This window comes from Sphaerodactylus townsendi, linkage group LG02 (assembly GCF_021028975.2).
Source record: "Sphaerodactylus townsendi isolate TG3544 linkage group LG02, MPM_Stown_v2.3, whole genome shotgun sequence".
NCBI classification, from domain to species: domain Eukaryota; kingdom Metazoa; phylum Chordata; class Lepidosauria; order Squamata; family Sphaerodactylidae; genus Sphaerodactylus; species Sphaerodactylus townsendi.
The window spans coordinates 151,980,060-151,992,106 of record NC_059426.1 but is presented as its reverse complement, the minus strand read 5'-3'; the positions used below and the strand labels follow the sequence as shown (position 1 = coordinate 151,992,106).

The 12,047-nt window shown below is 41.8% G+C and overlaps 1 protein-coding gene across 1 annotated transcript in view; it reads left to right on the top strand.

The window, feature by feature from the left end:
* The window catches only part of EFCAB11 (EF-hand calcium binding domain 11), a 68,848-nt gene extending 59,297 nt beyond the window's left edge, over positions 1–9,551 (top strand). The window contains exon 6 of the mRNA XM_048485348.1: positions 9,222–9,551. Within this exon, the coding sequence (XP_048341305.1) occupies positions 9,222–9,321 (100 nt within the window). The 3' untranslated portion in view covers positions 9,322–9,551. The remainder of the gene's footprint in view (positions 1–9,221) is intronic.
* The last annotated feature ends 2,496 nt before the right edge of the window (positions 9,552–12,047 follow it).

Below are 12,047 nucleotides of genomic sequence, written 5' to 3'. Positions count from 1 at the left end.
GAATTTCCAATGTTCTTGCTCTAGGGCAGGGGTCTGCAACCTGCGGCTCTCCAGATGTTCATGGACTACAAATCCCATCAGATGTTCATGGACTACAAATTCAAATTGGCCATGCTGGCAGGGCCTGATGGGAATTGTAGTCCATGAACATCTGGAGAGCCGCAGGTTGCAGACCCCTGCTCTAGGCCTATGCTTATTTAATTCTGTTTTATTTCATTCTATGTATCATGATTACATTTTATAAAAATTCTGAAATTTACTGGATATGATGAATGATTTGAAGCTCCCTTTATTATTTTCTAGTGCTTAGTTATCCATCAGTTCTGAGCAAATAATTAGTAATTTAGATTATCATGAGGATGATCTTTCATTGTGGTTTTATTGTAATGGATGTTGAAGAAGCAGGGAAATATAGCTTTAACATAATGCTTGAAGTATATAAAATGGGCAAGAAGGAACTGAAGGATTGTTGAAAAGTGATCAGATGCCTTGGGAAATGGATTTGGGATCCAGAGTTTAGTATGGGTTGGACAGATTGTGGCTTGGATCCACCAGAGCATTTTTTTCAAATGGAAGAAGTTCTCCCTGCACGACAAGATTGTTCCCTTCCTGCTGTAGTCCTGATGTTCCCCAAAATGCCCCCAAATTGAACAGTATTGGAAGATATTTGATGCTGCAGTGGGAAGGGGGAGCTGAGAAGGGCACGCTCCATGGGCAGCAATTGTTCCATCTACAGATGCTCTCCAGGTGACCCAGCCCTATGATAGTGAGATGCACATAGACTCCTCTGAGAACAGCAACATCCTTCCATTGTGTTATCTGAAGGAAACTACCCCTAGTAGTTAAATGCATTGGAATTTTTAAAGTATGCATCTGTAGAGGCAATTATAGGAGAAGGAGAATAAAAAGACCAAACTTCCATACTGTCTCTTAAGAGATAGTAGTATATCAGCATGCAAATATGGCTTGATGAAACAGCATCAGGGACAGTTTCATTAAAAAGCTGTAAGTAAAATATTGGTAGCAGAAAGCCATGCATAATTCACACATGAGACTTCCAGACAGCGAGAAAGCATGACTTACAGTGGTTGGAAGCACCTTGGGAGCTTCAGGCAGCATTAATTTTGGGGGGTTTCAAGCCTTTGTACAATTAGTGTTCGGTGTTGGAAGGTGAAGAATTTATAAGACCCTTCAACTGTAGGTCACCATTGACCCAAAGCTGTATTCTTAATTCAGCTTTCAGGTACAACTTAATAAATGAGAGCCTGAAGCCTGGAGTAGCTGTCAGGATTAAGAAACATTGGAGGAACATTCTCAATTTCCCAAGAGATACATTCACCTGTGTAAGACTACATAGGAACGTGAGAGGCGTTAGTAATCCCAGAGGGTGGCAAGCTCCTAGTTGGGTATTTGTAATTAAGCCTGTGACATCCTTGGGTTTCTAACAAGAGCACTTCATTCTCCCCAGATGGTCCAAAATGGATAATCATAATTTTGCAGGAGAAATATACCCCCACTGTGCAGGAGAAAAAAGGATTGCACATTTGTCAGCCTCCTCTTATTGATTGGGAAAGGCCAGTGGAGAAAGATTGTGTGAAAGGCCAGTGGAAATAGATTGTGTGTGTGGTGACCTTTAAAAATTCCCTTCAGTCTCTAACATCCTGGGAACTTATGTGGGTTACAAAGCCCAAATAGGTACTATATGGGATATACAACAATATCAAATCTACTGTGAAAGTTCTGACAATCAAATTATGTCTGGGGTCCCTAATGGGGTGCCGGTAGGTACCATAGTGCCCTGCAGCACATTCCCTGGTGCCTAACAAGTATGTTCAGGCCGTTTCCGCATGGGCAAAAAAAAGCCGGTAAAATGACAGTAAAAACAGCTTTATGGGCAGAGATTTTCCACGGCCGCCGCTGCAGAAACGCCGCTGCAGCGATGCAGCAACACTCCAGCAGCCCCACAACAGTGTATTAGAAAATGAGGCGGTCTTTTCAAGAACAGCTCTCCACAGCTGGTGCTGTGCAAAGTGCCCATTGGGAATCGGTGCTGCAGAGCCCGCCCCCCACAATGGCGGCCCACACTGGCCAATCCTGGTGCCAAAAGCCCGTGACATCTACCCTGAGGAAAAAGGAACGCTATTTGCGAAGCAGATCCGTGCAAAGCGCCACGGTTCAGCTGATGCGCTACCTGTCCATGAAGCAGCCGGCTATGTGAACGCTCCATTGCTGCAGTATTGCCAATAATACCAACTGCACAACACTGAAATTGGCTGTGCAGAAATGGCCTCAGAGAGTGGGAGGGTGTTTTCACGGCAGTGCATTGGATTGGCTGAACAGATTGAGAGGCATACTGTTAAACAGAGCTTCATTCTGAAATTTTGAACAGTAACTATTACAGTTATATTTAATCTTGATCTCTGACATTTTGTGGTTGTCTCCACATCCTGCGGCAGCCATTTTTTAATTGACTCCACCTCCTGTGGCAGCCAGTTTGCGATCGTTTCCACCACCCTGTGTCAATTTCAGGTTGGGGACCCCTGAATTACATCTTCAGGAGCAAAAATGTTCCTTGTAACTGAGAACACAACTGGATGTCTCAAGGAGGTTCGCAAGCTAGTTTAACATGGTGACGTTGATCTCCATTTAATGTACCTAGCCTTATTTGTTATTCAACTTGTTATGACTAATCTTAGACTTTGACTTTTCATTTATCTTGTATATGATGTTGTACTACATCTATAATACTACTGTTACGTATTTTGTATGCCCATAACCAAGTATGTTCAGTTTATAAGTTCCTGCCCTGGCATATCAAATTTTAAATTCTTCTCTCTATGGTCAGGGTTGTATCAAATGGGACAAGGGAAGTTTCAGAGACATTTTCACCACTGTCCATTAGCAATTACTGCAAGAGTATTTGCTATCCATAAGATTTGTCTGCTCTCACAACTCTCTTCCTATCTCTCTTTCTTGCCTTTTTATCCCACCCTTTTCCCTAGTGTAGGGTGATGCACATAGGGTTCCCTTCTCCACTTTGTGGCAATGTTCCCACAGTTGGCTAGGGCCAGCCACAGTGACCAGTACAGGCAGCATTGCTTTCTAAGCCAGCTTCACTTCTTCTTAGCAATGTCAATCCATAGCCTCATCTGAACTGTATTGCATTATGACATCATATTGACTGTGTGATCCCTGGTTAGCCAGCTTCACCCTGGAGGGAGTAAGAAACTAGCCAGGCAAATACAAATAATGCTGAAGCAGCATCAGATAGAGAAACAAATGGCAATCAATAGGACTGAGAAAGGTGAGTTAAGAAGGATTTGGGGAAATGTTCTGCAGCTCCCCCTCAGCACTGCTTTTACCTTGAAATCAAAGCCAGTGAACCTTAGGCCGTTTCCGCACGGCAGCGGAAACGGCTGGGTCGGCGCATTTCGCGCCGACCCGAAGACCCTGGGACCGTCCGCAGGGACGGTCCCGGGAAGAGGCGGGATGCCGGCGCCGCGGAGCGCCGGCGCCCGGCCGACCCGGCGTGTCCCTGGGCCTCCAGCACGTCGCCGAGGCCTGGGGACACGCCCCCCCCCCTGGCCCTCTTGCGCGCCTGCTTTCGGCGGCGCCAGGCAAAGAGGCGTGTCCCCAGGCGTTTCCGGCAGCGCGCGCCAGGTTCAAACAGATACCCGAGGATGGTAATGCCGGGGCCGAAGTGATTATTGAAAACGCTGCCCGTTAAACCCAGCGGCGGCTTCATGGCTGATATTCCCAAAAGAGCGGCTTCCCAGCATTCTGGGAATCGCGGCGGCTCTTGGCAGACCAACCCGGCGTGGCCCCAGAGCGGCGCAGCTGCTCTGCAGCTCGCCCGATCTGAATGGCGACCTGGAAGCCGGCGTTTTACCCGTCTCCCGGGCGTTTTTTTCTGCCACGTCTTGAGGAAGCTGGCCTTAGTGACAGCTCTAGTTAAAACATGGCTTGTGATTCATTAAGTGGAGCAAGAAATAGGGAGAAATGTCAAAGGGAGAATTTTTACCAGTGAATGTTTTGGAAATTTTCTGTGGGAAATTTCCCCTAAAATGCAACATGCTATACTTTAAGGAAGAATTGTTATTAAAAAGTGTACACAATAGTATTTTAATCCTCATAATGTATAAAATATTATTTTAAAGTTAGAAATGTGGTTTATCTGTGGTCTCAGTGCAGATCAAAAATTGAAGGACAAGATTCTCAGTCGCTTGTGGAATAGCTCTCCCGTGATTGTCGCATTTTCTTTCTTTCTTTCTTTCTTTCTTTCTTTCTTTCTTTCTTTCTTTCTTTCTTTCTTTCTTTCTTTCTTTCTTTCTTTCTTTCTTTCTTTCTTTCTTTCTTTCTTTCTTTCTTTCTTGTTGCCAATGAATATTTTGTCAAAACCTTCCATGGGTCCAGCTACCTCTAGAAGAGTGGAATTTTTTTACAGAATTAAACTATATTCCTTTAGTTTTCTGTCTATTCATCCACCTCTGTCATCCATAGTCACCAAGGACTTACAGGCCAGACAAAGTTCAACACTCCATTAATAGACTTCAACAGTGAATTAAAAAAGAAAAGAAACCATGTCCTGAAATGTTGGTTAGTAGAGTGGGTGGCATGGGCAGGAGAGAGAGGGGAGGGAATGAAAATCAAGGAAGTGTAACATGCGGATTTCCTGCAAAGGGAAAAAACATTTTACCATTTATAAACTTTGGAAACTGCAGGGATTGTCAGATCTGAGAGCGGGGTGAGTGCTGAAAAGGGGGAAACATGCACAAACAAAACTCAAACCCAAAGGGAATTTCCGCTCAAAGCAAAGGAGACCACATATGTGTAAATGACATGGGATTAAGGATAATTAGGACTGAATTCCACCTCTGCCAGGGAGACGTGGGGATGCCCTTGGACCAGTCACCCAGCCTCAGGCTAACTTACCTCACAGCGTTAATGTGAGGATACAATGGAGGAGGGGGGACTACACAAAGACTCACTTTAGGTTCCCATTGGGAAGAAAGGCAGGGTATGATGTTGGTTATAAATCTAATGTTCACTACAGTGAACAAAAAAGGATCATCACTTTTTTTTCTACATAGAGCTACTTAGAATTGTTTAATTTAGATGTATCGTATTTTGAAATGAAAAAGAACAAGGGGACATGAAAAAAATGAAGGACAACAAAGCCTGCTGATTGCTGGATACAGGTGTCTTGACATGGCGCGGCTTCCTGGATGGTACTAGCTGGGGATAACACAACCTGGTAATGCTCAGTGGTATTGGCCCAGCCCAGAGTGGGGGGGTGTAGGCAGGAGGGCAGCTATACTAGTTCTTATAGGGCAGCCTATACCAAGCTAGTTGGTTTGATCTTTTATCTTTACATGAAAGGGAGGGGGGCTTGCTTTTGGAGTGTGACCTACATAAGCCATTTGGAACCTTTAAAAAACTGGCAATATCATCCTTGAGTATCTACTTACACAATACATTAGGTTTAAAATATTCCAAATGGAGGCTCCTTAATGCACAAGGTGCATGGGGGAGGGCTACTCAGTTTCAGGAGACTTTAATTATCTAATTTAATGAGAGGGTAATTTATATTCCGCGGTGAGTTAAGTTATGGTACTAATTACTGTTGCAGTTCCAGGAAAAGATAGGCCTTAGGTGCTCAATGCTTCAAAATACATACTTGATTTTTTTAATTTCTTTTTTTTTTTTTTTGGCCATGGGAAGTTAATAAACAACTCTGAACTGCAGTTACTTTAGGCTGCATATTGCACCAGATTTACATATCAAAACGCAAACATTTCATCCGCTTCAGACATGTGAAAAAAAAAATACGCAGAGACCATTGTGCTTGTCAACTAGAGACAGCTTGGTGTAGTGGTTAGAGTGTTGAACTGGAATCTGGGAGATCCAGGTTCACGTCCCCACTCTGCCATGGAAGTTTGCTGGGTGGGTGGGCCAGTCACACACATTTAAGACTAATCTACCTAACAGGACTGTTGTGGGGTTAAATGGTGGAGATTAGGGGGTTATGCTTGCTTTGGATCAGGTCCCAGCTGGGAAAAGAACTCAACATGGTATGCCTCAAGATGAGTAAACTAGAAATGGCAGCACCGAATAGTTTTAAGTCAGACTTTTGTGTTCCATCTCATCAAGCCATTATTGTTAACACAATTGGAATTTGTTCTTTCTTATTGTTTGCCCATTCCCTTGTAGACTCAGAGCAGATTCAAACATGGAATAATAACAACAAAATCAGCAATGAATACCCATTCAGTTTACACTGTATCTATATAGTATCTATAACAATACTTCCAGATGGTGTTAAGACACTATTAAAACACATGAGTTCTTTATGCTATACTAAACATAAAATTGTTTCCTAAAATAACTTTGCTAAATGAGGCCTCAAATGTTGATTAAAAAATGTCTGAACTAGGTCAGATTCATACCTAAAAGTAAAATCAAGGCACCCACCACTTATTTTGGTTTAGTTTACCTCAGACATAAATACCTGATTCACAATTAATGTAGTCTGAACGGGGCATTTAATGATTAAACTATTCTATTTTCCTGATGAAAACTTGCAACACCCCCCATCTTCCTGGTATCTATATATTTTTCCCCTGGAAGCAAACAGCAACTCTCTGGGAGCTGTTGGGATTTAGTAAACAGTGAGGGAGCAAGATCAAACCCCCTCTCCCCTCAAAAGCCAACAAATCACCACTGTGGCTGCTTATACTCATCTTAAAAATGCAGGAAACCTTGGATTTTCCAGGTTGTGACTAGATTTTGCCTCCCTCCAATCTCCACCCACCCGACCTCACAAATGTCTGGAATTACTACACGAGGCGCTATTAAGCTTAATAGCTATTCAACTTTTCATATTGCTGAAGGTGGGTAAAAGTGGTATAAATTGCTTAATTCTTAGCACTACAATCACGTTTATCAGTATGTTGTTACAATTCTGTACCAGTTCTTTTTGGGTTTTGGATTGAAAAATTCCAATGTGAATAGAAAATTGAAAACTCCATTCTATAAATTATTCAGAACAATGGGAAAGCATTCATCCATTTGGGATGTTTGTAACCAGTAAAGAGCAGCTCCAGAATGTTAAAACTCTGTGTTCAGTGAAGACTTCTATTTTCAAAGGACTTCATATACACTGGCTAGGATCCAGATCTTGTTTTCAGGTTGTGGAAGGTCACCTTTTGCTAATTTCCACTTTCCATTGTCGAATTTAATCCTGCAAGGTTCCTATGAACCATTAATTGCGTGACTCTACAGCACTCCCAGATGTCCATGGACTATAATTCCCATCAGCCCCTGCCAGCATGGCCAATTGGCCATGCTGGCAGGGGCTGATGGGAATTGTAGTTCATGAACATCTGGAGTACCATAGGTTCACCACCACTGCTATAGACAATGTTATGGTGGATGCAGCAGGAAGTGGGGCAGTAAGGCCCCCTTCTAGTTGCTGATATCTATTCATGCTACTTCAGATCTAAGCCACAATCCTATTGTGAGGGATGCCTGAAACAGAGGCAGCAACCTTGTCTAAAACCACTTAGACAGGCAAGATTTGAAGCAAGGACTTCCCAGACTATAGCTTGCTTTGTTACTCGCTATGCTGTATAACTAAAAGCTGGCATATTTTGTGACAAAATGTCGCAAGTTTGATCAAACTGTACAGTAAGGGTTAATCACCTATTACTAATCTAATACAATAGGAGGTAAAATATCAATAAAAGATATTTCAAGGCCCTCCAAAATGAAATCAGACTTTGTTCTTTTTTGCCTTGAAATATTTTTAAAGAAAATGTCTGGACTCTTCATCTGAATAATTTTATTCCAACAAAGTGCAAACATCCTATTTAGTATTAGTATTGCCTTGGGGAATGTAGCTAGATAATTTGATAATTTAAAATACTCTTTTCAATTAACTGGAATTGCACCCTTCCTGGGGGACTACTCAAAAACAAGTGGTTTTTTTGTGCGGTTTTGTGTTTAACAGAACCTGTAGAAGCAGCGAGTAATATCTCCTGCATGGCCAATTGTGACTCATGGACTGAAAGCCAATCAGGGAAATACAAGCTGTTTTTCTATCCTAGACCATCACTAAGGTTAATTCTTCATTCCTAATAAGAGCTCTGCAGTGATTACTTATGCAGAGTACTTAGGAGGTCAAAGACTGTGATGTTGCCATGTAATGCCTCAGCATGCCAACAAAACTGAAGCATTCACGTGGTATCCCTTGCCATCCTGCACTCTCGTGGACCTTCTTCGAGGTTTTATATTATGGTTTGGCACTGTGATCTTGCACAGGCAATTAAAGAGTTCAGTAAGGAGCAAGTAAGTTTTGTTCACTGAGGTCACAGCATTGTCCTACTATGCTGTTTCGAAGCATCATTTGCCTTTTCGTCTCTGTTTCAGCGTGTGTCACGCAGTTAAGAGATAAGATAGGTAACCTGCCTTAAATATTCAAATTTCAGCAACTAGTTGTAAGGGCACTGGCAAAACATATTATCACATTGTCATAAATTAATGTTATCTGTTGTAAAATGATCAGCTTATTGAGCAGCAGTGGCGTAGTGGTTAAGAGCAGGTGCATTCTCATTTGGAGGAACCGGGTTTGATTCCTTGCTCTGCTGCATGAGCTGTGGAGCCTTATCTGGGGAATTCAGATTAGCCTGTGCACTCCCACATACGCCAGCGGGGTGACCTTGGGCTAGTTACAGCTTTCTGGAGCTCTCTCAGCCCCACCTAGCTCACAGGATGTTTGTTGAGAAGGGGGAAGGGCGAGGAGATTGTAAGCTCCTTTGAGTCTCCTACAGGAGAGAAAGGGAGGATATAAATCCAAACTCTTCTTCTTCTTTGATATTTCTGTCTTTGCCAAATGAGAACCAATCTTCAAAGTGTGTAAAAACCAGTAGTCCATAATAAGGAGATACAGTATAAGTACCGCTAGATTCGAGTCCAGAAGCACCTCAGAGACCAACAAGGTTTCCAGGATATAAGCTTTTGAAAGTCAGATACATTGACTTTGTCAGATACATTGACTTTCTGAAGCTTATACCCCCAAAATCTTGTTAGTCTCTAAGGTGCTACTGGACTCAAATTCAGCTCTACTGCAGACCAACATTGCTATCCTCTGAAAGAGAATAAGTAGAATACCGTATATAAATTTCTAATGATTTTTAAGTAACTGGAGTGTTTTTCTTTTCTAGGGAAGTTGATCAGGATTCCGATGGCCTTATTAGCTTCAAAGAGTTTGAATCAGCAATGAACTATGGACAAGATCATTTGTCGGCACTTCCATTTACCTAGGGTGCATTTTCTACAGAAAATGCAATAAAACCTACATACCTAAGATATTCTAACATCTACAAAGCATTTTGCCTCTAAAAGATTTTTAAAAATTATTTATGAAGCTATTTAAAAACTATATTTTGAAATCTTCCTTTTGTGATACTCCATCAAAATATTGTTTCATATGCATTCAAATCAATCTACTTTGAAGATTTCCTTATGTGTTTTTGTTTTCCTAATAAATAGTTTTAGCGGACCTTCTGCTTGTTTTGCTCTTTATGAACATGTCATTAATGTCGATAACAACTGATGTAGCCTTGCTAAATTTATTTGAAAGTGGGAAAAGCCTGATACCGCTATCAAGTATTTTAAAACAACAGTCCTTAAAAGTAACTGAAGAAAGGGTGGTTTGCCATCACTGGGCACAGTTGATATGACAAACTACTTAACAGAACAGGCTTTGACAGAAATATTGATTTTTTTAAAGCCACCATCTGAGAAAGTGTGTGATGAACAGCCCAATCCAGGTGGGCGACAGAGTTGAACCCTCACAGGAAGCGGTGAAGGGTTGCACCATCTTGTTTGCCCCCTCCACCGGCATAAGGGGCACCCCACCAGTGGAGAGTGCTGAGGCCCCAGCGGCTGGCCACCCCTCATCTCCTCAGCAGCAAAACCTGGATGTTCAGATCGCCATGGAGCAACACTGGTTTGAGTGTTCTTGCGGATCGGCTCCCACCAGTGTTCCTGCCCGAGGTCGCCAGCCCCTGGTTCTGCAGACTGTGGGGCCTACAGGGCAATTCAAGAGTCTGGAGGGATTTAAACTTTCCCTCCTTTCTGCGCCACCTGAAGTTCCTGTGGTCACCTCCGTTTACCTCCCCTCCTTCAATCTGGGTTGCACTCTTAGCCTCATGAACCCCTTTGGCCAGTGATAACAGGGAACACTGACACACCCAAGGCTACCTAAGCAAGCTTCCCAATCTGTTTTCTCATCTTTGGACCCATCACTAGAGGGATTTTAGTGCACTGGTTCTGTGAGCATTTTGCTTTTATTTCAAGTAATTTCATTACCTTCTATTTACCCTTGTTAGGCATAACATTTCTAAGTCCAGGACAACTGGAGCTTATTATTTTAAAACACAATCTAGAATCCAATTCAGGTAAATTTCCAATGCTCCCCTTATCCAAAACTCCATCCCTCCATCCAAAACTACTCACCAAGGAATGAAGAATGACTAACCTCAGAGTAATTATGAAGACAAAATGGGAAAGTGACATTTAAGCCATCCTAGAATTCCTCTAACAAAGGACAATACACAGATATGGTTAGTGCATTTTAATTAGAGGACTACACATTCTGGCAAGCTACTCTTTTAAGACAAATATTGTAATTCCAAAGGGGTAGCTGTGTTAGACTGTTGTAGCAAAATTAATCAAGAGTCCAGCAGCATCTTAAAGTGCTAACAAAAATCATCCCAGCATCAGCTTTTGTGAGTCAGAACTCCCTTCTTACATCTGCTGAAGTGAGCACTGACTCACAAAAAGCTCTGTTGTACCCTGTGGTGTACCTTTGCTTCGTACAAACTATTATCGCAGACACTTGAATCTTCCATACCGTGGCATTTTTATGGTACTATATGAGAACTGTACACTAGTTGCTAAGCAGTAGAAGGCAAACGATCCATATTTTTCATTTGACAGGTAAGTTCCATTAAAATATATATTTTGCTCATTCCTACAGGTTGCCACAACACCCTCATAAAATCCAACCCACAATGCATTGCTGGTGTATAAAACGCAGTATCAGATCCTCGGCAGAGCGTTTTTAAAATAATTCGGATCTCCTTAATACTCATTTAATTATTAATTTTGTTTATTTACAGTGGAGCTATTACACATAATATGGTGAAAATCCCCAGCAGCCTCAAACACCAGATGGTAGTTTTCTTTCTGCAGTCCCACAAGGCAAACCAAAGCATCATCAGGAGGATTTTAAAATAAGCCCAATTAAATTTGTGCCAGCATGTTAATTTGCCTAAAATAAAACCCAGCAAATAAATAGTGAGCTCTTAGTCACTGCCTTTTCCATTTTTTTCATACACCCTTCAGAGGACAAAAATCTCTGTTAATGAAGAAAACACCCATGTGAGAGTTCTCTTAAATATTTCCCTTAAAGGAATTCTGAATAATAAAGACACTTTTTGAAATAAAAAATGTATAAGCAACTGTACAGGAAAGTAAAAATGACCCAGCAGAGATTGGTCCTTACAGGTACAGCATTTTTTGGCTAAACTGAAACTTTATGGACTCAATCCCCTTGCCCAATCTCCCATTAATTTCCCATTTTTGTTTCCATTGTTCCAATTTATAAAAACATGGACCCCTTGTGGGGATCACTGTTAACATCATTTTACAGATAGACAACTGAAGGTCAAGAAAAGCAACTCACACCAGACTATATATGAGTCTGTAGCACAAGTATGACTTTATTCCTGGATCTGTTCACTGGAGTGACTCCCATATTGACTTCCATATTAACTCCCTTACCCATTACTTTGAGGATGTAAAAACTTTTCTGCATGCTTGACTTCTAATTTTCTTGGGCTATCTACAAACATTGGTCTTGGGTTGGACACAGTTCTTCTACACATCTGCTGGCCCTCTGCATTTTCACAATTGTGAAATCAATTTATTTTCTTCTGCTTGGGCCTTAAATAATCAGGATTTTCAAGGGAGGGGTTGTTGTC